At 33.8% G+C, this 25,247-nt stretch overlaps 4 protein-coding genes and 1 non-coding gene across 6 annotated transcripts; all 5 read left to right on the top strand.

The window, feature by feature from the left end:
• The first annotated feature begins 8,045 nt into the window (after window positions 1-8,045).
• LOC141642709 (glutamine synthetase nodule isozyme-like) lies at window positions 8,046-12,418 on the top strand. Its single transcript, XM_074451583.1, has 8 exons — window positions 8,046-8,200; window positions 8,317-8,356; window positions 8,628-8,731; window positions 10,901-10,949; window positions 11,039-11,233; window positions 11,309-11,764; window positions 11,873-11,933; window positions 12,095-12,418. Exons 1-8 carry the CDS (start codon window positions 8,127-8,129, stop codon window positions 12,184-12,186), a joined length of 1,071 nt encoding a protein of 356 aa, XP_074307684.1. The 5' UTR covers window positions 8,046-8,126; the 3' UTR covers window positions 12,187-12,418.
• Window positions 12,419-13,900: 1,482 nt separating this feature from the next.
• Window positions 13,901-13,973, top strand: TRNAA-AGC (transfer RNA alanine (anticodon AGC)). The gene has a single exon. It is a non-coding gene; the product is annotated as a tRNA-Ala (tRNA).
• A 1,393-nt stretch (window positions 13,974-15,366) lies between these two features.
• On the top strand, window positions 15,367-16,452 carry LOC141640744 (uncharacterized). The gene has a single exon (XM_074449427.1). The coding sequence runs from the start codon at window positions 15,367-15,369 to the stop codon at window positions 16,450-16,452; it is 1,086 nt and encodes a 361-aa protein (XP_074305528.1).
• A 2,065-nt stretch (window positions 16,453-18,517) lies between these two features.
• Window positions 18,518-20,051, top strand: LOC141640743 (scopoletin glucosyltransferase-like). Its single transcript, XM_074449426.1, has one exon. It carries the CDS (start codon window positions 18,807-18,809, stop codon window positions 20,049-20,051), a length of 1,245 nt encoding a protein of 414 aa, XP_074305527.1. The 5' UTR covers window positions 18,518-18,806.
• A 1,651-nt stretch (window positions 20,052-21,702) lies between these two features.
• On the top strand, window positions 21,703-25,057 carry LOC141642708 (uncharacterized). 2 transcript variants are annotated; one of them, XM_074451581.1, is made up of 7 exons: window positions 21,703-21,955; window positions 22,250-22,280; window positions 22,386-22,404; window positions 22,735-22,832; window positions 23,396-23,494; window positions 24,063-24,235; window positions 24,644-25,057. In XM_074451581.1, the coding sequence occupies exons 1-7, from the start codon at window positions 21,797-21,799 to the stop codon at window positions 24,728-24,730; spliced, it is 666 nt and encodes a 221-aa protein (XP_074307682.1). In that variant the 5' UTR covers window positions 21,703-21,796; the 3' UTR covers window positions 24,731-25,057. The 2 variants fall into 2 exon arrangements, with proteins under 2 accessions (XP_074307682.1, XP_074307683.1); XM_074451582.1 differs by lacking the exons at window positions 22,250-22,280; window positions 22,386-22,404 and having other exon boundaries at window positions 21,745-22,011; window positions 22,728-22,832.
• Window positions 25,058-25,247: the final 190 nt, after the last annotated feature.

Below are 25,247 nucleotides of genomic sequence, written 5' to 3'. Positions count from 1 at the left end.
AGCCTAGACATTTGCTCTGAGTTATTCATTCACCATATGTTTGATGTTCTTTGTTTGGCCTGATTGCTTTGCTTGAGGACAAGCAAAGGTTTGGTTTGGGGGAGTTTGATGTATCACTTTTATACATACTTTTATAGCTCCCTTTATACCATTTTACATACCGTTTCGTGCCTATTATATCATTTATATGCCTTATTTCAATGAATTGTCGATATTGCCGCTATTTTGTGTTTTGATGCAGAAATGACTCGTTATGAGTATGATCAAGCTAAGATTAGCAAGGCGGATACGGCATAGTAGAATACACAAAGCATGGCACGAGAAACGAGGAAGCACGAAGGCTAGAAGAGAAAGAAGAGAAGAAATAGCCTGTGAAGCAAGATCCTCGATCGAGTCACCTCTGACTCGATCGAGCAAGTTGTCCTCGATCGAGTCACCTCTGGCTCGATCGAGGATCCTCTCTGGCAGACTTATTTCCGGACTTTCCTAAAACGATTATCTTTTGTTATAAATTAGAAACTCGTGTTTTATTGTTAGACTACGCTTTATTTTACATTCATACTGCTGGATACTTTCTTAGAACCCTAATTTCTTCCTTGTGACGGTACTAATCTTTCCTCATTAATTAATCGTTCATTGTTTTATGTTCATCAATTATTGTTCCATTCTTTCAATCATGTTTTCATTATCAATCATTGTTGTTATTGTTATCGTCATGAGTAGCTAATCTCCTCATCTAGGATGAAGGGGATCTAGGTTAATTAAAAGGGAAAATTGATTAATTGCTATTGATATCGCTTAAGTTGTTGTTTGATTATTGTACTTCTTCTAGTTAATTAACTTGAGGCCTGAGTTATTAATTAGTGTAGCGAATTGATCCTATCGCCGACCGGGTTAGAATTAATATAGGCTGCGATAATCAAATAGATTGTATCTAATTATAGCGACCGCATGTTAGAATCGATCTAAAGGGCATAATTGAGTCGACCGATCTTATGACCTTAAACAGCTTGATAGATTTAGCAATTGATTAATAATCCCCAAATAATTGACCTAGTGAACCGGAAGTCCTAGAACTTTAATATTATCGTTAAAACCTTCATTTACTTACTTGCAATTAGTTTATTAGATCAAAACAAAACAAACCCCCAGAAATCGGTTACTTTTAGACAGTTTAAATACGTACAGACTCAGCTTTTACCGCCACCCTTTGGATTCGATACCTGTCTTACTGTTAGCTATTCTTGTTAGTCCTGAGATAGACTTACTTTGGTTTGGTGATACGACTTTAGCCACATCACCAGTACCACGTATGAATTGCGACATTTTAACAGAAGATAATGCCCAAACTATGAGGGTAAAGGATCTACTTGATCATGAAGGTGGTTGGAACGTTGAACTTCTAATGACCTTATTTGATGATTATTGGGTTTCCAAAATTAGGGCTATATCATTGCTGCGGGGTGAAAGACATGATAAAATATATTGGAAGATAAATATGTCTGGATCTTTTGATGTTAAAAGTGCGTATAAACTAGCACATACTGAGTGGTATGCTACTAGAAGAAATGCAGAGACAAATTAAGAATTCAGGCCCAGTATGAGTCTTTTATTAGAAAACGCTATGGAATTTATCGGGTTCAGCAAGTTGGAAAATACTAGTATGGAAAATTTTGACTTCAACACTTCCTACGGGCGAAGAAATGGGTAAAAGAGATTTGGCTTGGGCATGACCATGTGCGTTATGCCACTAAAGTGATTCGCTCGAAACTCTAGAACACATTTTTCGTGATTGTGGTTTTGCCGAGTGTTTGTGGTTAGGATCTTCTCTTAGTATTCGTAGTTCAATGGGGAGGAGTGTCTCTATTCAAGTTTCGATGGTTAACTGGTTAAACTTCATCCGCAACAATGAGGATAATCAAACTGGAACGATCACTTTCTTGAGCATTTTGGCTGTAATTTGGACTGCGAGAAATAATATGCTTTTTAAAAATGTAAGTCCAAATTGCATGTCATCGATAGCATTGCATCACCAAGGAGTTCAAAACGCAACTTAAGCTTGGGAAATGACGAATGAAAAAAACAAAGGTGGAAGGACGTCAATAAATGATGATGACAACATGTTGCATCAAAGACGTTTAGTTATGGCGGGATATCCAATCTTTGTTATTGGTAATGGACAACATTGTTCTCTTTTGCGAGGTTGTGTTGATGCAGCATGGCGCAAGTCACGCGAAGCAGCGATCAGATGGATTATTAAAGATAAAACTGGACAAGTCATTTTCGAACATTCAGAAAGAATTTGGGCTGAATCTCCTATACAAGGTGAGGGAAAAGGTTTTTTGGAACTAACGCGGTGGACATTAAAGAATAATCTTCTTCATTTTTCTATAATGAGTGATTGCCAGAAGTTTATTCTACAATACTTGGGGCTGGAGGTCGCACAATAGGAGATCAAATGTTTGATCACAGAAATTTGGAATCTTGTTCCTAACTTTCATTGTTTTTCAATTTTGTTTATTCCGGGTGTTTTTAATAAAAAGGCGCATGGACTAGCTGGTGCTGCCTTTGCTTTGTAAGATACTAGTTTCCACTTGGCAAAAAAAAAACATGATAATCCAAAATGTGGCTAAATTTCTATAGTGCACGATTTTTGTCGATGCCTATTCTTTTAGTATGTAGGGGATTCTATATTCACTCCAATCTTCTAGCTACCACAACAAGTAGTATTTTACTGTAATTGCAGGAAAAGAATAGATCGGTAGTTTCTGTTTAAATTTAGTTTTAACTATTATTTAAGTTTTATTATGTCATTATTAAGTCAAACATATCAATCTAAACACAAAATCACTTTCATTTGGATCAATATTAAGCTTAATAATTGTCGGGTCATCAATTTAATCGGGTCAGTATCAGGTCAGGTCGGGCCGGGTTTGGGTCATTGATCATTGGGTCATGTCGGGTTACGGGTCGTCATCGGGTCGGTCGGTTTTGGGTTGCAATATTCACGGTATCTATCGAGCCGGGTTTGCTCGGGTTTAGGTCAGATCACTCAGATCTAACTTACCAGCTCTACTTCCTTTATATTATTTTCTATTACCAAAATGGTTGGAATCAGAATCTTGGACAAATGGAATCTTATATGACTTTATTTTGCACTTATGATTCTACTAGTAGATACTGGATACTGGATATCATATGCGGACAATTTTTTGAGAATACCTATTCTTTTAGCATGTATGGAATTCGATTTGGCTTTAAAAGGCTTTAATGATTGGGAATTAAAATGGGAATTTTGCAATAATTTCTTATCTTAAGAATTTGTGTACTCCGTAATACACATATTTTTCCATATTTTGATTGATTTTATACTAGTATAGGCCCCGTGCAAGCACGGTGTTTATAGAATATTACCTTTTACTATACTATATTTATATAGAGTGTAAATTGACAATTCGTTATTTTTTAACGTTTTTCATCATTGTATTTTGATTTGAGAGAAAAAAAAACAATTTAAGTAATACTCATAACATGAAATGTGTATTTTAATGAAAAAAGTTTTTACACAGATTTAATGATATTGTTTTAAAACTTTTTTTAATAACATATCTTTTAGCTATAACTTATCTTACCGAGAACGAAATTTTTATCATCAAAAAACCTAGAAGCAAATCTTAAATAGGGAACTATATTGAAATAGGAAAGACATTAAGAGATTATATCAAAATAGGAGAAATATTTTAGGCGGGAAAACTTTGAATTGTTTCTATTCATTTAGTATATAGGGGATGAAATGCTTGAAACTCAAAAAAGATTCCAACCGATTTGTACTAAAGAGTGTTCATATGTTAATGCTTGATACATGTATTTTTCTATAGTTTTCCATAAATTAAAGACTAAACTTGTGTTTATATGTTTAATATTTTTTCTTCTAATATTTAATATATGAGTTTTTCTAACTAACATATGACCTTAGGGCACATGATAATAAGCTAAATAGAAAAATATTTTCAAGAATATATCATGATAAAATAAAGTTGAAACTCATATTTACCATAATTAGTAAAATATTCTTGAAAATATTTCCCTATTTAGCTTATTATCATGTTCCCTAAGGGCACATGTTAGAAAAATTCTATATTCTATTTTAGATTCTCTTATTTTACCTTTCTTATTCAATTCCTTTACTTGGGAGAATTTCATCACATAAATAAACTATTAAAGAAAGTCATAACTCTTAATATGGAACTAGTTTAGATCCCGCGTAATGCGCGGTATATATATATAGAGGTTTCACATTTTAATGAATTATTAATATAGACCTCGTGCAATTTATGCACGGTATATATGAAGTTTTAATTTTTAGTTTATAACTTGACAATTCATTAATTTTTGATAATTCATTAATTTTTTATGCGTTCGTCATCTATATATTTTGATTTGAAAAAAAAACTCAATATTGAAAAAGTAATCAAGAGTATTGAGTAGGGTTAGAAATGTCTATTTTAATGAGATCATTTTTCATAATCGTTTTATTTTAAAACATTTTATTTATTTTGTAATTTTGATCCGCAATTTCTTATATTTTCATAGGAAATTAATGAATTTTTTATTATAAAACCCGTGGAGGCAAATCTTGCAGATTGTGAGCATTTCAATTTATGAATATATCCAATTAAAAGATTATATCCATTTATAGTTCAAGATACACCTATAGAATATACTATAATAATAACCCAATTTTAGATTCTAAAATTTCAGGCGGAAAAATTTAGAGTTCCACCTATTCTTTTAGTAGATAGGGGATATGAATGCTAACACATGCTTAAATAACCGTTTTTATAGATAAAAAAAACTTTTCAAACACTTAACAAATGTTTTTGACTTAATATAATGGTAAGCTAGTTGGTACTAGTTTACCTTTGCCAATCAATTTTTTAAGGTACAATAATTTAAAGTTATAATTTGCTCTAATGGTTTAGCCAACTTACGAATTGCTTGATTGGACCCAGTTAAAACATTTTTCTATTTATTTATTCAATTTCCAAATTTTCATCATAAAATTAAAACTTTATTAACCACTATTTTCCTATTGGTTACATTTATCTAGTGGGTCCATTTAAGCAAGTAGCTCCATGAATCTACTAACTCAAAATGTTTTGAGCAAAGCTAGTCTACTTGCATGGACAACTCCAGTGGTTAAACTACTAACTTACAATTTTATAAAATTGCAAGCAAATCCTCAAACTAAACTATTGGAGATGCACAAGAATAGGTGGATCTAAATTTTTCCCCTCTAAAAAGTATTTCTTAAATATAGAAGATAATTATAATTAAGTCCATTTACTAAATAAGAAAACTAATAATTATATTTTATTTCATTAAATTACATAGTATAGATCCGCGCATGCATGCGCGGTATTTATAAGCCCTTTAGTTTATAATGTACTGTTTATAGATTTAAAAATGACACATTATTAATTTTTTGGGTACCTAACATTTAGTCTCGCTTGCACCAAGGTAACCAACTTTTATTTTCGCCCAAAGGTACCTAAAATTTATATTTTGTTTGTTAACAAATAGCTGTTGATGAATTCCGTCACGAAAAGTCAAGATTCCGTCAAAATTAACGGAAAACATAAATAAAAATTGTTTTAAACTTACAATTACACAATTAAAAATCTTATAATAGCATTGTTTATTACTAAGCTAACTCACTCCTCATCCTCTCTTCTTTCCAATCGCCCTTCTACAACCCAACCCATAACCACCATCCTTAATCACCTATTTTCCGTCCAACATCATCTATCTCTCAATTATCCACCACACAACTCGAAATCCTAGCCTACTTCTCCCTCTTTCAAGAATTATTACAAGATACATGGATTATTATGGCGGTGTTGGAGTAGAGAGTTATGGTAGAGATGCGAAGGAAGAGGCGTGGTTAATTAGGATTGGTTGGGGGAGATGAAGAAGGGGTAAATTTAATGAAAATTTATTTTTAAGTAAAGGATTAAAAGAGACAAATAAGATCTTAATTATATACGTTTTCCGTTAATTTAGACGAAAATCTTGCTTTTTTAACGACAAAGCATTTAGTACCTCTCGACAAGTCAAGATAAAATTCTAGGTACCTTTGAGCAAAAAAAAAATAAAGGTTAGGTAACTCGGTGCAAACGAGGCTAAGGCTATGTTTGGCAAGGCATTTTAGGTACCTGATTTGACCAAACAACCTGATTTGACTAATATTTTAGGTAGTTGTTTAACCTAGTGCTGTTTGGTAAAGTCATTTCAGGTACCTGAAATGAAAAACTACTCCAGGTAGCTTTTTAAAGTTTCAGGAATGTTCTACTTTACATATTTACCCTTTATTTAAATTAATTTATTATAATTATTAATGTCCTTTTATGTCATTTTACAAAAAATCAGTTACCTTTTCAGTTAGTTTTACCAAACACTTTACAATTAATCAGCTACCTTATCAGTTTTCAATTTTCAGCTAGCTTTTTAGGTACCTTTTTAATTTCAGTCACCTTATCAGGTTTCAGGTACTTTTTCAGTCAGTTTTACCAAACAGAGCCTAAATGTTAGGTACTCCCTGACAAAAACTCTTAATTTTTCATATTTTAATAAGGATTAAAAATTGAAATGAAAAATTAATCAAAATAATTGAGTAAAGTCATAAAATTTTAATGATCAATTTTTATTTTTTTTCTCAAATAATTTTAAATAGTTTTTTTGTCACAAAACTAATAATATCAGTTCATAATTTTTTTATACGAATTAAGTATGTGGTAAGTTTTTTCTATACGAACCTAACAATATCAATTTATAAGGTTTTCATATATGAAATTTTAGATTTATACCAGTTTTGTTTTATATTAATTAAAAGATTATAATTTAGTTAAAAAATATTATAATGATTACAAGATTATATCTTAGTTAAAAGATAATAATTTAATAAAAAATAAATTATTGTTTCTTCATTTAATCAGATTCTTTTAGAGGAAAACTATTGAGAATTTTTATTCTCTTAATAGTAAAGGGATTTTCATTAATATTAGAGAAAATTGTTGATTACAGCCTTTTAAAAATCACTTTTTGAAAATTACAGCCTTATATAATTTTTTTTGTAAATTACATCCAAAATATTACTTTTCTTCTAAAATTGCACCAACTTGAGGATTCCGGTGAATTTTGATGATGTTTTACCGATATACCCTTTATTATTTGAGAGCCTACTTACCCAGATTTCTTACCTCTCCTTAACACAAACCAATTAATCACCCCAAACAACATAAAAACATCATCAAAATTCACCGGAATCCTCAAGTTGGTGCAATTTTAGAAGAAAAGTAATATTTTGGATGTAATTTACAAAAAAAATTATATAAGGCTATAATTTTCAAAAAGTGATTTTTAAAAGGCTGTAATCAACAATTTTCTCTTAATATTAATATTTTCATCAAATTATATTATTTTCACTAAACTCTAAACTATATTCTCTTAATTAAAATATAAATAAAATTAATATAAAACTATAAATTGCTAAATATTTTATTGATGCTATTAATTAAGAATGATTTGACCCATTTTACGTATAAAATAAACTATAACTCGCTATTATTAATTTCGTGAAAAAAAAATTAAAAGAATTTAAAAATTAAAATCAATAGGTTTGTGGTATAAAAAATATTTTGTCTAAAATACATTTCAGCGCATTACCCAATGCTCTTGATTAGTTGTTAGTTGCAACTTTTTTTTTCTCAAAGCAAAATACAATAACGAGAAATATGAACAATTAATGAGATAACACTATTATATAAGTAATTTATTAAAAAAAAAAAAAATCTACAAATACATGAGGTCTAAGCTAGTTTACATATAATTACATAAATCGTAATCTTTTTACATAAATATTCGTATTTGAACTCAGTGTCGTCATTTTCATTTGGAAATTGGAATCAGCTTGAATCCGATTGTACCTAACTCATATTCAATAAATAAATAAACAAATAAAAATCTATTTGGCTAATAGAGTATATATAGCACAAATTCTGTCCGAGTGTTATTCATCCTCACTTTTCTCCCTTTCTATCATTTCTCAAAAACCACAAATAATAAAAATGTCTCTCCTCAACGATCTCATCAACCTTAAACTTTCCGATACAACTGAAAAGATCATTGCTGAATACATATGGTATTTTTTTTTTTTTTATTATTATGTATAGATCCACCTTTTTAATTTATTACATTCTTCAAATAATGAGATTAATGATGATAAATGCATGTTTGATAAGTTTTCCGTTCCCACAGGATTGGAGGTTCCGGCATGGATATGAGAAGCAAAGCCAGGGTATCTCTCTATAAAGTTTCGTTTTAATTATATATACTCCGTATATTTTAAAATTTAGGTTTTGTATGAAACCATTTTATCCGTAAGATAAACACATTAACCTTATAACAAGAATATGCATGCATTTCGTAATATCTTAGCGAAGTTTTTGGGTTGATTTCACATGTTACAAGATAATTAACGTTATGCATTGATATGGTCTCGAAAAATCTCGTTTTAATTTGGTCACATATATAATACTTACGATTTAAATTATATGTGTGTGTAACAGACGTTGATGGGGCCAGTAAGCGACCCAACAAAATTACCCAAGTGGAATTATGATGGGTCAAGTACCGACCAAGCCCCTGGAAATGATAGTGAAGTTATCTTATAGTATGCTCTTTTTTCTTATTCACTGGTTTCGACCTTATTTCAATCCATTCTCGAGTAAATTGCATTTTTTTGTTTCCGATATAGGGTTATATATATTATTATTTTAGCCTCGAATGTTTATTATAGTTTGCCTAAATTTAGTTTAAAAAACTGTACTATAGTTTATGTTGATAATTACATACACAGATCAAACTCACACCCGTAATTTAAGGTGTATTATAAGTATGGAGCGTATTATTTTTTTATAATTCGCTGCAGATACGATTGATGAACAAAGGAACAATTTAATTTTTTCGTAATTTAGGCAACAAATTAGGGAAAAGAGAGGTAATAAAAGTTTGGCGTAAAATTGGAATCCTAGGAATCTGGTATTTGGAAAGATTCAATATGATACTTGGAATCAGTAATCCATTTGATTTCATTCCTAAAATAAATGATTGGAGTGCCTCATTCTCGGCAGTTTATAAGTCAAAACAGTTAACAGCTGGGGCCTACTCTTAGTCTGGGCCCTGGGCTTCCTAAACTAGACTTTTTATGGTAAATTATACCATGCATCCAGGAGTATGGTGCATGGTACTCCCTTTTCTTTATTTTTTTTCTTATAATAAATAAATTAGAAATTTAATAAATTAGAAAAAAAAAATATTTTTATTCATAATTTTTATTCCTCTACAAATAGAGATCATATTTGATATATTTTGTTATTTATTTTATTTTTCATCACATATTCACATCACGTAATTGACATATTCATATCATATCACATAATTTTTTTTTTTCCTTAAATTATTTTGTATTATGCGGTTTTGGTATGAAACTAAACGTTCATGATTATTGTTCAATATATTTGAACAAATAAAGTCATATTCACTAAACTATAAATGTCATATTTACTAAAGTGAAAGTGAATATAATAGAACCATGGGATGAATATCACACTACATAATACATGTTCATCAAACTACACTGTCATATTCACTAAATTGAAAGTGAATATGATAGTGTCCTATTGTGAATATCGCACTTTAAAGCACATATTCATTAAACAATATTGTCATATTCACTAAACTTAAAATAAATATAATATTGTCATATCGTGACACTTAAATTGAATATGACCGTGGTAACTTTTCTTAAAAATGGAAGTTAATTTTTTGTTTTAAAATTTTAAAAGGAAAAAAAAAGCAAAAAAAGAAAAAAAGAAAAAAAAAAGGAGGAAGTTGAGGCTGAGTGGGGGAGTGGGGGGTTTGGAGGGAGTACGTAATATCCTACACATGGGTGTAGGATATAAGAATTGACTTTTTATTCGGTTTGACTTTTCTAATTTGGATATTCTTCTTTTTCAAATTCTTTCTATTTTCTTCCCTTTTTTTTTCAATTGCTCTAAAGTTTATTCAAGTACAATTTAATTCATGAAAAATACTCTACAAGTATTTGTTCAACCTAAGAAAGATTAATAATTTAGCCACGGTTTTACTAGAGAAATGAAAGAAAATATATTGAAAAAAGCAGGTATATGTATAATCTATACGTATATGTGTTGAGGACGACGACTTATAAATTTAGATGCAACTAAAAGAGAGAGAAAAAAAATCAATTTGAATAAAAAAGTTTATAGGATATTCTTGATAATAGGATATTCTCACTAATTATGGTAAACTAAGTTTATATTTATATTTATGATGAGAATATGCTATTGAATCTTTCCATATTTAATTTATTAATGTGTGTCCTAATGTGACACGTCAGAAAAGTCCACCATGTATTTATGATAATAGAATATTAGTAAAATTTAAAAAGATATGGATAGAGATTATGTTAAAATATAATATTTAATTATGATAAATATAGAATTATTAATCATCCTACCAAAATTAATAAGTTTTATTTATGGCTATCTTTTCAAATTAATCCTCCTAGTCCAATAGATTCCTCCACTTGTTGAAATGTAATTTGTGGTGTATAGAGGATTCCTCCTTAGAGTGATGATCCATTTATTTATTTAGGATTCTAGTGGGATATATTACGTTAGATATGGTAAAGTATGTAAAGTGTAATAATGGTAAAATATAGTGAAAAGTAATTGATGTGATTTTAATGTGGTTATGTTGGACTGTGATAGCTTTGTAACCAGTTGTTTGTTTGGGTTGTTAATGTTTGTTTATACAGCCCTCAAGCTATATTTAGAGATCCATTTAGAGGGGGTAACAACATCCTGGTAATTTAAGCTCGTCTCTTCACTCTTGTACTGTCAACAGAGCTTAATTGGTTTATATTATAACAATGTGGGGTTGGTTGAGTGAACAGGTGATGTGTGATGCGTATACTCCAGGAGGAGACCCAATTCCGACAAACAAAAGGTACAATGCTGCCAAGATATTCAGTCACCCTGAGGTTGCTGGTGAGGAGCCCTGGTATGGGATAGAGCAAGAGTATACACTCCTCCAGAAACATGCAAACTGGCCTCTCGGATGGCCCCTTGGTGGCTTTCCTGGTCCTCAGGTTTCATTCTCCAATTATTGTGTCTTGTCTCTACATATATAGTACCATATTTTGACTTTGGTTTCTTGTTTGCAGGGTCCATACTATTGTAGTGTTGGTGCTGACAAATCATTTGGTCGTGATATAGTCGATGCTCACTACAAGGCATGTCTTTATGCTGGCATTGATATTAGTGGCATCAATGCTGAAGTTATGCCTGGTCAGTGGGAATTCCAAGTCGGCCCTACTCTCGGGATTTCATCTGGTGATCAAGTCTGGGTTGCTAGGTACCTTCTTGAAAGGATAGCCGAGATTGCTGGGGTGGTTGTTTCTTTCGACCCCAAGCCAGTCAAGGGTGACTGGAATGGTGCTGGTGCTCACACCAACTACAGCACTAAGTCCATGAGACAAGAGGGGGGAATACAAGTCATAAACAAGGCAATAGACAAGTTAGCCAAGCGCCACAAGGAGCACATTGCAGCTTATGGACAGGGTAATGAGAGGAGACTCACTGGTCGTCACGAGACAGCAGATATCAACACCTTCTCTTGGGTACATATATTATTATATATATATATATTATATTCATTCTTCACTTTGTCTACTCTTTAATATGTCTAACTTATCCAAAACATTTATGTATGATTGTTTAATGTACAGGGTGTTGCCAATAGAGGTGCCTCTGTTCGTGTCGGAAGAGACACTGAAAAGGAAGGCAAAGGTGAGCTCCTTAGCTTCTTCTAATCTGTCTGACTTTAAAACGGTCTTACGTTTAAAATAAATAAATGAGTTTCGGGTTTTATAGTATGTGCTGGTCATGTGTTGGTAATATTATGTCTTGTAACGAAAATAATATAATAATATTAATTGTGTATTGAACAGGTTACTTTGAGGACCGAAGGCCTGCATCAAACATGGATCCATATCTGGTTACTTCCATGATTGCTGACACCACCATCCTCTGGAAGCCTTGATTACTCCACAATCTGTTACTATCTACTCTATATATTTCAATTATAATTATCTAAGTTTGTGTTTAGATGAAGGTACTAAGTCTTTGCAGTTAAAACTATAAGTTATTTTAGATAATCCGTGTTTGTTTGATCGCATTATTTGTATTAGAAACCATAAAAATGATTGGAATCTTGATTTGAAGGATAATTCAATCCCTCCATCTATATACTCGAGATCTAGCCCCTTGTCTCCAAGATCGAGTGTAAATGGATGAGCCTAGTTATTGACTTACAGGGTGGTACATGAACCCCACCCAAATTAGGTTTCGACATTGCTTTTTGGCCGAATCAAGAAATAGCCTGCTCGCTCAAGTTTTATAATACTACAAAATCATCTGCAACAGCAACTTCTGTATAATAAGTCCTCTCTTGCAAGTAGTACAAAAGCTACACTGAGTTTTGATGATCTGAATGATGAAAAGTCACAGCGCAAGTGTGGCAGTATAAATAGTTGATCCTCAGCTATTACGAAAGTCGACATTTACTAGGCCTGCTGAAGACATGCAGGTAGTACATTGACAGTTCCCACAGCTATTGCAGTTTGTGTCTTGTTGGTCACTCTTGTTATCAGATAGGAAACAATCCGTCTATAAACGAGGCACACAAATATCGAGATTTGATTTTGAAAGGTCTTCGTTATATAGGTAGTTGGGTGACATGAAAATGCAATATGAGCATCTAGTTTTAGTTTTCAAGAACCACCCTGTTTGTTTTTCAGTATTACCAATGAAGGCTTCAGGATGGGATAAGAAAAATAAACAATTAAACGTTGTATGTCAAAGATAATGTGAAAATAGGTCAAAATCGGTAGTCCTCGATAATCCGAGGTTGAAAATAACGACACAAAAGTTAAATGAAGTCCCTTAACTAAACTCACTCGTACCTCACATATAATCTCACAGATTTAGATTTAGAATCATTAACTAGTTTTAAATCCGTGCAAAATTGCACGGGTATGTATTTGGGCCAGTATTAATGTTTTTGGATGTATATTTGTTTTTGCATTTCTATTGTACTTATCTAGTTGGTCTAAATCTACGATTTACATAATTTATATTTAAATTTGTTACAAACACGCATACACTGGTTTATAAGGAAATAACGTAATTTACTCTTGTAAATAAAAATTGCATACATAAAAAACTTTACATCTGGATAAAAGAAATATAATCTAATATAATCAACTTTAACATATGTATGTAATTCATTTGCGTTTTATGTTCGATCGCGTATATAAATGTTATTCCTTCTTGAAATTATGTAATTTTATTATTATGTAATTTTGTTTTAAAAATTATGTACTCCGTAATTCAATTTCATTTACTCGCATTTGTAATTCATTCTGTGTATATGTTATAAATTTTATTTACACGGAATGTATAAAACTATTTCATAATATTAATTCATAGAATTTTTCATAATATTATTTCATAGAATTTGTTGTAAGACGGAATTTATCGCATGTTTGAAAAGACGGAAATCTGAAGAAATAAATACATTGCACACTCACGGGTCCCACCATAACATGAATTTCCAAAAAAAAAAATTGCATTAATGACGTGGCGCGCTACGGATTGAGTATTGTCTTTTGTATTAATATAGATAAGATATGAATCTTCAATAATGAAATAACGATGTTTGTTAATGAGGGTTTACTGAAGATTTAATACACATTGGGGATGTAGCTCAGATGGTAGAGCGCTCGCTTAGCATGCGAGAGGTACGGGGATCGATACCCCGCATCTCCATTTTTCAACGTTTTTTGTGTTTTGCTCTACGAGCAATGCTAGTGGAATTTGATATTCCATATCGTTTGAAGTCGGACTGGATTTTTGTTAGAGTATTATAATTCTTTTGACAATCATAGGATTTATTAATGGAAATGTAATATTTGCTCCATGTTATTGGATAATATTGTTACGATATTATTATGATATCGTGACGATCTTCGGTGTATAATATCTCGAGTATTTTAGTAGCATATTATCTCGATATATTGTTAACAGAATAGTTGCCTAACAATTAGGAAGTAAATATATGGAGTCTCTGTATATAAGCATATGCATTGTATCAGTTTCAATCATCAATAATATTATCAATCTTTTTCATTCTTCCTCTTTGTTCAACGTTTTTCATGGCATCAGAGCACAAGTGAATTGATCCTGGTTCTTAAAAAAAAAAAAAAAAAAAAAAAAAAAAAAAAAAAAAAAAAAGCAGTACTCTTTTTGCGATGGCGGGAGGAGATGCGGGAAAGCAAGAATTCACCGGGCTGAAATTCTTCAATTGCGGACTCTCTTGAACAATAAGGGAAGGTAGTCGGACACTCGAAAGGGTACGAATAATAAAAGCTGTTAAGTGGTTACTCGATAGCGGAGCATCGCACCACATGATGGTAGACGTGATCTCGCTAGAAAATTTATGGAGTGGGAAAGCGGCTACTATTAGTTATGGGATGGGTCACATATGGTGACAAAGGAACACGGAAGTATACAGTTAAATGACAACTTTATACTTAAGGATGTCCTTTATGTTCAAGGGTTAACTTGTGATTTAATTTCCGTTCAACGATTGATTAAAGAAAATAATTGTGTCGTGACGTTTTATGATAATCATTGTGTAATACAGGACCAATCTACGAGGATGAAGATTGGACGAGGTGAGCACAATGATGGGGTCTATTACTTCAAGGGTGCACGAGAGCATCGTGGCACGAGCAAGTATGCGTGATGATTCGCGGCTTTGGCACAAAAGACTCGGACATCCATCCGCCGATATTTTGCCTCTTTTCTCAAATTTAGTTGGTTTTAATTTATCATGGAATTCTAGTGACATTTGTGACCCATGTTGTCGGGCCAAACAAACTCGTTCGGTTTTTAAGTCTAATAATAAGAGAAGTGTCGAATTATTTGCCCTCATACATTGTGATATTTGGGGACCATATCATACCCCAAGTCTATCGGGAGCACATTATTTTCTTACTATTGTTGATGACCGAAGTAGAGGCGTTTGGGTTTACCTTATGCGAGATAAAGGGGAAGTAAGTCGTTTAATGATTAATTTTTGTAACATGACAAAAACTCAATTTGGGACGGAAGTAAAAATTGTGCAAAGCGATAATGGAACGGAATTTCTTTAGGGATAATGAAGGATTACTATAATGAACATGGTATGTTGTTTCGAACTAGTCAAGTCGATACCCCACAACAAAATGGTCGGGTGGAGCGAAAACATAGGCACATCTTAGAAAAAGCGAGAGCCCTTCGTTTTCAAGGAAATTTACCGCTTGAATTTTGGGGGGAGTGTGTCCTAACCGCTGTGTACTTAATCAATAGGACACCTACTCGTTTACTTAATGGCCTCACACCTTATGAAATTTTGTATGGGGAGAAACCTTGTCTTGATAACATACGTGTCTTTGGAAGCATTTGTTATGTCCACAATAAAGATAAACCAAAAGACAAATTTAATGAGCGAGGCAAGAGGTGTATATTCTTAGGATACCCGCATAGCAAGAAGGGTTGGAAGGTTTACGATTTAAAGAAAAAGCAATTATTTGAGTCGAGGGATGTTATTTTCTACGAACATGTTTTTCCTTTCGTTGATGCTCCTATAACTGATCACCATGAGACCCAAGTCACCCAACAAAGGAACACCTCATCGGGACCCCATGTACCCATTATGGACCAACCTGACTTGTTCTATGACTCATATGATAATCATGAAAATGAACAAGAGCCACTTGCCAATGAACAAGAAAAGAATGAAAGGACAGGGACTAGTAATGAACAAGAAAATGAGACAAATGAAATGGAAAGGGAAACAGAGGCACGAGATATGGAGCAAGTGCCACGTGAACAAGTTGGTCGAGGAGCCCGTGAGAAATTTGAGCCGTATTGGAAGAAAGATTACATTTGCAAATCGGCCCGAATCATAGACCCCGCTGCAAGTGCTCACTCACTCCAATCGACATCAACAAAGAAAGGTACTCGTTATCCTATGGTTAATTACGTCACTACCAATTGTTTTTCTAACAATCACAGGAATTACTTGGCGAAAGTAGATGCAATTGAAGAGCCACGTAGCTACAAGGAAGTCGTGAAAAACAGCCGAGTGGCAGCTAGCCATGTCGAAGGAGTTTCTTTGCGTTGGAAGCTAACAAAACTTGGACAATTGTTGATCTCCCAAAAGGCAAAAGACCCATTGGATGCCGATGGGTTTACAAAGTGAAGTATAAGGCTGATGGATCTATTGAACGATACAAAGCGAGGTTAGTGGCACAAGGTTACACACAAATAGAAGGTGTGGACTATCACGAAACTTTTGCTCCGGTTGCAAAGATGACGAGTGTTCGCGCCTACTACGTAGCCGTCTCCAAAGGATGGTCCATTACTCAATTAGATGTTAATAATGCCTTTCTTCATGGAGACTTGAATGAAGAGGTATATATGAAGATGCCGCCTGGTTTCGAGGTAGGGGGATCAAATAAAGTTTGCAAGTTAATGAAGTCATTATATGGGCTCAAACAGGCTTCGCGAAATTGGTTTGCAAAATTGACGGAGTCATTAGGGAGGTATGGTTTTGTTCAATCTATGGCCGACTACTCATTATTTACTTACAACAAAGACAATATTTTCCTTGGAATTTTAGTATATGTTGATGACATGATAATTGTGAGTAATAATGAAGAAGCAAGCAACCGTCTCAAGGCTTTTCTTGATCGTAGTTTTGGCATTAAGGACCTCGGAAGGCTCAAATATTTTTTGGGTATCGAGGTTGCAACCGGGTCAAGAGGTCTATTTCTTTGTCAAAGAAAGTATGCGTTAGAAATTCTTAAAGAGGCGGGGTTAGAGGGAGCAAAACCAGTCGAAGTGCCCATTCAACCGAACCACCAACTAGCCTTGGCCGAAGGTGAGCTTCTCCACGACCCAATGAAGTATCGACGCCTGGTGGGAAAGCTCATATACTTGACAATAACGAGACCAGACTTGGTATATGCGGTCCACATCCTATCGCAGTTTGTTCATGCTCCTCGAAAAGAGCACCTAGACATTTGTATTTCGAGTGATACGGTATATCAAGGGAAGTCCGGGAAAGGGAATCATCATTGAGCGAGATGGTGATTTAACGCTGCGTGGCTACTCGGATTCCGACTATGCAAAATGCCCATTAACAAGGCGATCGATAACCGGTTATTTTGTGTCATTAGGAAAGTCCCCTATCTCGTGGAAGGCACGAAAACAAACTACGGTGGCAAAATCGACGGCCGAGGCAGAATACCGAGCTCTAGGAGCTGTGACCAGTGAGGTCATTTGGTTGAAGTCTTTTCTCCAGTCCCTCGGGATAAGCTGTGACAAGCCGATTGAGTTATTTTGTGACAATCAGGCAGCCTTGAGTATAGCGAAAAATCCGGTCTTTCATGACCGAACGAAACACATAGAGGTCGACTGTCATTTCATCCGGCACCATATCGTCAATAAAACCATCTCAACGTCATATATACGAAGCAAAGAGCAAATCGCAGACATCTTTACGAAAGCGTTAGGAGGAGATGCCTTTCGTTTTCTTCAGTCCAAGTTGGGCATTGGGTTACCAAGTGCTCCAACTTGAGGGGGAGTATTGGATAATATTGTTACGATATTATTATGATATCGTGACGATCTTCGGTGTATAATATCTCGAGTATTTTAGTAGCATATTATCTCGATATATTGTTAACAGAATAGTTGCCTAACAATTAGGAAGTAAATATATGGAGTCTCTGTATATAAGCATATACATTGTATCAGTTTCAATCATCAATAATATTATCAATCTTTTTCATTCTTCCTCTTTGTTCAACGTTTTTCACATGTGGTGATCAGTTTTGGTTGTTTTTATTGAACAATACACATTGTCAATTGTCATGGACAACAATAGTATTTCCACGACACTTATTAAAGTTACCCTTTGAGACTTAATGGGAGGTAATCAACATATACATGACATAATTTATCATGTGATTGCCTCATGCCATCGCAATCATTACAAGGGTAAGGACACCTTTGCTGATTCTCAAAAGGATGAGACAAAACACTACTCGTAACATTCTTCTAATATTATTGGAGTAATTTGTGGAATACTTGAGGAGTTTGTACGCGCATAGGATGTCATCGTTTGTTAAAAGTCAATAGCAGTAGGGTTTGAAACGACACATTAAATAAAATAAATCAAACGCAACATTTATTAAACTATTTGATCCTCATCTTCCCATATTTGACTAGGTAATCCTTGGCACCCAACAAAGTACCCTGTATAAAACTTAAATCAAATAGCTTTCTTACTCATTTTTAAGTAGAAAGTTAAATCAACAATGGCTTCAAAACAAGACAAATTTCACATATTTCTCCTTCCCTTTATGGCGCCAGGCCACACCATCCCAATCATCAACATGGCTAGATTATTCTCGACTCGAGGAATGAAATCCACCATTGTTACCACTCCCCTTAACAAGCCTTGGTTTTCCGACAATTTTGAAATCAGCTTCTTGACGGTTAATTTCCCTTCTGAAGAAGCAGGGCTACCTCAAGGATGCCAAAGTGCAGATGATGTTCCTTCCCCTCAACTTATATATCCAAAATTTCTTCAAGGCAACTACTCTTTTTCAACACCCTTTTGAGAAGCTCGTCCAACAATTCAATCCCAATTGCCTTATTGCAGATTCTTTCTTCCCATGGGCTAATTCTACTGCTCAAAAATTCCAAATTCCGTGCTTCACCTTCCATGGATGCAGCTACTTCTCTCAGTGCATCACTTCAAACTTAGTTCAGTATAAACCATACAATAATGTAATGTTGGATGATGAGGAGTTCATTGTGCCTGACCTTCCTCATAATGTTAAGCTCACAAGGTCCGTTTTGACGCCTATCGAAAAGCAGGAATGCCCAAGTTGGCTTGCTGAGCTATTCAATCAAGTTCGAGAGTCCCAAAAGACATGTGACGGTGTGATCATGAACAGCTTCTACGAGTTGGAACCTGATTATGCCGATTACTATGAGAACTCTCTGAAAATGAAGCACTGGCACATCGGTCCGCTTTCACTTTACTTGAAGGAAAACAACACTAATAATGCAAGTCTTAAAGGGAAGGAGACATCATGTATTGATGTTAGTGAATGTATGAAATGGGTTGAACAAAAGGAGGCTAATTCAGTAATATATGTTTGCTTTGGGAGCATGGCTTCAAAGTCAAACACACAGCTACATGAATTAGCATTAGCTCTCGAATGCTCCGGCTGCAATTTCATCTTAGCAGTAAGAAAAGGTAACAAAGAGTGGATGCCACATGGATTTGAGTCTAGGATTAAAGAACAAGGCTTCATCATATCAGGGTGGGCTCCTCAAGGACTGATCCTCCAACACAAAAGTGTAGGTGTGTTTATGACGCACTGTGGTTGGAACTCGATTCTGGAAGGTGTAACAGCAGGTTTACCAATGGTGACGTGGCCGTCCCATGCCGAGCAATTCCATAATGAGAAATTGATAACAAACGTTCTTAAAATTGGTGTTCCGGTGGGTGCTAAGAAATGGATGACAAGGTTAGGTGGGGATGACATTGACAGTGAGGCACTTGTAAACAAGGAAGATATCATCAAGGGAATAAAAGTTGTTATGGGTAGCCAAGAAGGCCAAGAGATGCGTGAAAGAGCCAAGTGCCTTGCAGAAATGGCTAAAAGGGCTGTTGTTGAAGGAGGATCATCGTATTCTGATGTTGACAACTTAATTGAACAACTCAATTCAGTCTATGGCGGAGTCTCTTCCTCTGGTTCTCATTCCTCTCAATCGACTTGAGACAAATAAACTCGATTCGCGATTCGTTAAAAGCAAATTCTATCAAGTTGATTACTGAAAATACATGTAACACATTTTCTATAAACGAATCGCGAATCGGTAAGGCGTATTCATAGCGAATATGGTAACCGTGCTTACCAAACCATCATTTGAGGTACACATAAAACCTATAAATATCTCACTATTCACCAATCAATGGTAAAAACTTCTCACCAACAACTTCCTCTCTCTAGAAGTAAGACTACTCGAGCTACTACTAGGGCTGAGCAAAAAATCCGATTATCCAAACTGATCCGATATCCGATCCGAATCTGATCCGAATTTTTAGATATCCGATCCGAAAGTTAAGTTTGGTTTGGATATCTGATCCGAGATCTTTGGTTTTGGTTTGGATATGGATACTAGAATTAAAACATTTGGATATCTGATCTGATCCGAAACTATAGTTTTCTAGTATAATTTCGAGAAAATAAAATTTTATTTGATACAACAACTTAATTAATGTTTAAAATATTAGAGAAATATCTAGGTGGTACTTAAATTTTATAGCGAGAACATTGGAATAAGAATACGAAAGAATATCATCATGTAAAACTATGAATATAATTGTGTTTCAAACTTAATTCAAAAGTAAATTCAAAAGTATGGATATCCTTGACATTTGGTTTGGATATTGGATATCTAATTTCAGGATTTCTAATATGGATATCCGATCCAAACTAGCACTTTGGATCAAATACCCGATCCGTACTCTGCCCTAGCTACTACCTGAATTCGAGCAACGCTTACTTGAGTGTTTTTATTCTAAACAATTATTTTACTAATATCATTATTAATATGACCTTATTATTTATTATTGTTATTAAAAATATTATTAGTAGAAAAATACTATTTTTTCATTATTATAATTTATGATTATTCATATATAATATTATAATTTTTTTCTTATAAATATTAATTTTAGTATTACTATTATACTATGAATATTAATATATTATATTTGATAATAACAATAATATTGAATACTATTATTATTATTAATATGATTATTTGATTCAATTCAAATTTCAATTGACTTTATTATTCGATTTGATTCACTCAGCTCTATTGATTGATTGATTGATTCGGCTCCATTGATTGATTGATTGATTGATTGACTCCATTGATTGATTATTCGATTCGATTCGATTAAAGCTCCATTGATTGATTCGATTCGATTTTCGGCTCTAAAAAGCCAGAAAGAACATTAACATTAATAACATTATTATTCATTTTAATAATAATATTCATCATCATAATAATAATAATAATAATAATAATAATAATAATAGTAATAATAATAAATAAATAAATTATTAACAATATTATTAATTATAATTATAATAATAATAAATAGTAAATAATAGTATTATTAAAAAATAGTATTATTGTTAACAAAATTAATAATAACTATTATTTAAATTAGTAAAATTTGAAATGAAATTTGAATTTAATGGAGTGAAATTAATGAATCGAAATTAATCGAATCGAATCGAATCGAATGGAGTGAATCGAATCGAATCGAATCGAATGGAATGAATCAATCAATCGAAATTAATCAATCAATAGAAATGAAATTTGAATCGAAATAAAATGAAAAAATAAAGAAAAAAAGGGCGCTTACAAAATAAGAAATTGCATTTCTGACCTGACTGAGAGTCCTAAAATTAGGGTAAATTTTGGAAAGCTTAGAAAAAAGAGTGAAAATGGCGGAAACAGTGAAGAGAGCAGAGGAGCTAGTTGAGAAAGTGATGAAAGACAATGACGCATCTCATGACGCGTGGCATGTATTCAGAGTTAGGGATATGGCGCTTTCTCTGGCCGCTGAAGAAGGCCTCTCTTCTTCTCCTCATTCCTTACAAATCGTATGTTTCATTTTGTTCACTCCTTAAAATTCTTTGGAAAAAAGTAGTAACTGCTAGTAATACATAGTACATACATCAAAGTTGCAAGGTTGAAGAAGATGAAATTGGGGAGTAGCTTTCATTTCCAATTTATTAAATTAAATTTCATCCACCAATTGCACACAGTATAGTCACCCATTTTTAGCGGGGGGCGGTCGTCGTCCTTTAATCATAGATAGGTTTATCTTATGCTAATTGTATGACTACATAGGTATTCCTTTTAACTGATGTATACAAAATTTTGTATGTTTGCAGGTGGAACTTGCTGCACTTCTGCATGACATAGGTATTCCTTGCTGTCACTACCTGCAAACTATATTTTCTCCTCGCTTCTGCATAAGCCATCCACAATTATATAATATATCTTATTTCTTTAATTGACCATTTGCAGGAGACTACAAATACGCAAGGTCCGTTACTTTTACACTTCTTCTATTCTGCTTCTTCGGAATGCTTTTTGTTTCTCACCCTCGCTTACTTTGCTCTCAACCTCGTTCTAAGTCTCACTGTTTTATTATGGGCAAACAGTTGCTACTTGCCGATACTACTGCTAATGGTTATGTTTCATTTTGTATGTTATCAACTTACCCAATTTATGTACCTTGTAAAGGTCAGAAAACTTTTGAACCTAAAACTTGTTTTCCTTTGTAGATTAAAATATATTATCCTGTGTTTATAAATATTGTTTTTATTTTTATATTTTGTGCTTCATCTACTCATTTCAAGTCTTTAGCATGCAGAGATCCTTCTGAGGGAAAGCTGATTGAGCAATTTCTTGAACAAGAGGGAATAGAGGAGAACATGAAGATGACGATAGTGGATATTGTAAAAGCAATGGGTATGTTCATGTTTCAGCTATGCAATCACTTCTCTTTTTGCTCCTTTACTACTGGAAAGGAGCTGCAAGCTTCTATTGCAGTTGCTTGGATTTGGTACAAGGAAGAATAATTCCTCGTCACTTTGAAACCACCTCTTTCCACTGTTTTCTGCTTTAGAAACAAATCCTTCATCTTTTGAATACTGTAAATCTTTGAGGCTCTCATTCTCCTTTCATCTAAGAGGCATATCACGATCACATAGTAACTCGGTGACTCTTTTCAACTTCAACCGAGCTACTCACTTTCTAGGAGCATTTGAATCCATTTAATAACACTCATGATGATGATAATTAGTTGATATATATAATGGCCTAGCTATTGGATGAACTTAAAGACTAACAGATCTTTACTATACCGTACTGGTGTGCGTGTTATATCTCTGTTTGCAACAGTGATCTGTCTAACAGAATATTCCCTCTTCTTAGATATAATTTTGAAGCATGACTAGATTATCCAACTGACTTGTCAAGTAAATTAATTGTTTCAAGATTTATGGGTTTTTGCCATTGGAATGCTCTCGTAGGTTTCAAGGAGGAGCTCTCTGGGGTTTCAGATAAAGCGTATTCTCTGGAATTTGGAGTGGTGCAAGATGCAGATCGTCTTGATGCTATTGGTGCTATTGGTCAGTGCTAAATGTTAACGTTTGACCATTTGGTTCTTAGTTTCATTTAGGCATATGAAGTTTAAGATGTGATACTCTTTAGTTGTGGAGGCTTAGATGTGGCCCAAATTAGTTCTAGCGCTGATGAGATCTATGGTGTTATCAGAAGAAATAGATTAATCGCCTCAGAGATTCTATCTTTTCAACTCTAACTCATTGCCGTTTGCATTGAAAAATCACCTTATACATTTAAATTACCCGTATTAATTATGATGATTGAGTTATCCGAATTGTCACAACTCACAACGCATGACTTAGTCATTTCTAGAATTGACAACTTTTTGGCCAATGTACTTTTCTTGTTTCCTTATTGGAGAGCAAACTTCGAGAACATTTGTCAACATAATGAAGAGCTGTTATAAGATCTGATTTAAGTTGGAGTTATGGCATATGGCAACAATGATCTAAAGGCTTACAAATACATACTCCTAAGAGAAGACTGCCATCGCTCCTCACTGTGGCTAGGGTAAATAGACATGGCTTAATTTCAGGCATAAAATGATGGACTTTTGCTTCTTTCCTTATGTAGGTATTGCGCGTTGCTTTACATTTGGAGGAAGTAGGAATAGGGTATTGCATGATCCAAACATAAAGCCACGACTTTCGGTGACAAAAGAAGACTACATGGACAAAGAGAAGCAGACTACTTTGAATCATTTCCATGAGAAGCTTTTGAAGTTGAAGGATTTAATGAAGACACAGGTAATAATGAGATTGGATATTGTAATAGTGACATTACCGCTAATCCTCCCTTCCCCTATATACTAAGAGAATAAAAATTCTCAAAAATTTCCCCTCCAAACTCCATGAGATTAGTTCTATTTAGCATAATCAATTTGACCAATGCTATACAATTTGTAAGAGCTTTTGATTAAAAAATTTGGCCGTTACAAGTTATAACTCGTTCATATCGGATTAATCGCGGGCCGAGTTGGCCGATACACGTTATAAATCGGTCGTCTCGGGCCCTCGGCCGATACTTTCCTGTTTTTAATTTACCCGATACATCTCGGGCGATACGATACGTGTCGGCAGAGATCTGCCTTCAAATTTTACTATGGGTTATTGTGGTCTCATTTTTGTCCTTCATGACTTCATCCACATGTTTAGGCTGGGCGAAGAAGGGCTGAGAGAAGGCATGCGTTTATGGAAGAATTCATGGAACAATTCTATCTGGACTGGGATGGAAAAGCTTGAACAGAATAAGATAACAGATAATATCTAGTCAGGTGACAATTCTGTAATTTCTCTCGACTGTCTTACGATCCGTATAATAGTTGGAGAAATTCTTCTAGCTCCTACTCTACTACAGTAGTACACCATGTTTAGAGTTTAATCGTCCAAAATACCCTATTGATATGCACTTATGATGTTGATTGATTGAAGTATTTGATCTCGTACACACCATGTATGATTGTATGGTAACTAACTACTAATAACTTGATATTGTACCGCTGTTTCAATCATTTAGCACCGTTTGACATTCTGATTGAGTGAAATGGAGGGAGTACGACAGAAACAAAATTTGCTTACAGCTGAGGATGTACACCTGACTTTTCCCATATTTCTGTTTCTTAATCTTTATACGAGTTTGGTTTCTTTTCTAATTTTTTGAAATCCTGGTGTTAGATTAGAATTTCTTCTCATCTCACAGGCGTCGTAAACCAGTTGGTAATAGCAACACCTGTGGAACATACACATTTGTCTAATTGAA

The sequence above is a fragment of the Silene latifolia genome, chromosome 2 (genome assembly GCF_048544455.1).
Source record: "Silene latifolia isolate original U9 population chromosome 2, ASM4854445v1, whole genome shotgun sequence".
In the NCBI taxonomy this organism is placed as follows: Eukaryota; Viridiplantae; Streptophyta; class Magnoliopsida; order Caryophyllales; family Caryophyllaceae; genus Silene; species Silene latifolia.
This window is presented reverse-complemented; position numbering and strand designations above follow the sequence as displayed.

Coding starts and splice junctions, on each gene's coding strand:
- LOC141640743 (XM_074449426.1), top strand. CDS start 18,807: ATGATGTTCCTTCCCCTCAACTTATATATCCAAAATTTCTTCAAGGCA.
- LOC141642709 (XM_074451583.1), top strand. CDS start 8,127: ATGTCTCTCCTCAACGATCTCATCAACCTTAAACTTTCCGATACAACT. Junction 11,765..11,872: donor ATATCAACACCTTCTCTTGG/GTACATATATTA, acceptor TTTAATGTACAG/GGTGTTGCCAATAGAGGTGC. Junction 11,934..12,094: donor CACTGAAAAGGAAGGCAAAG/GTGAGCTCCTTA, acceptor TGTATTGAACAG/GTTACTTTGAGGACCGAAGG.
- LOC141640744 (XM_074449427.1), top strand. CDS start 15,367: ATGAAGGATTACTATAATGAACATGGTATGTTGTTTCGAACTAGTCAA.
- LOC141642708 (XM_074451581.1), top strand. CDS start 21,797: ATGGCGGAAACAGTGAAGAGAGCAGAGGAGCTAGTTGAGAAAGTGATG. Junction 21,956..22,249: donor CTCCTCATTCCTTACAAATC/GTATGTTTCATT, acceptor GTATGTTTGCAG/GTGGAACTTGCTGCACTTCT. Junction 23,495..24,062: donor TGATGCTATTGGTGCTATTG/GTCAGTGCTAAA, acceptor TTCCTTATGTAG/GTATTGCGCGTTGCTTTACA.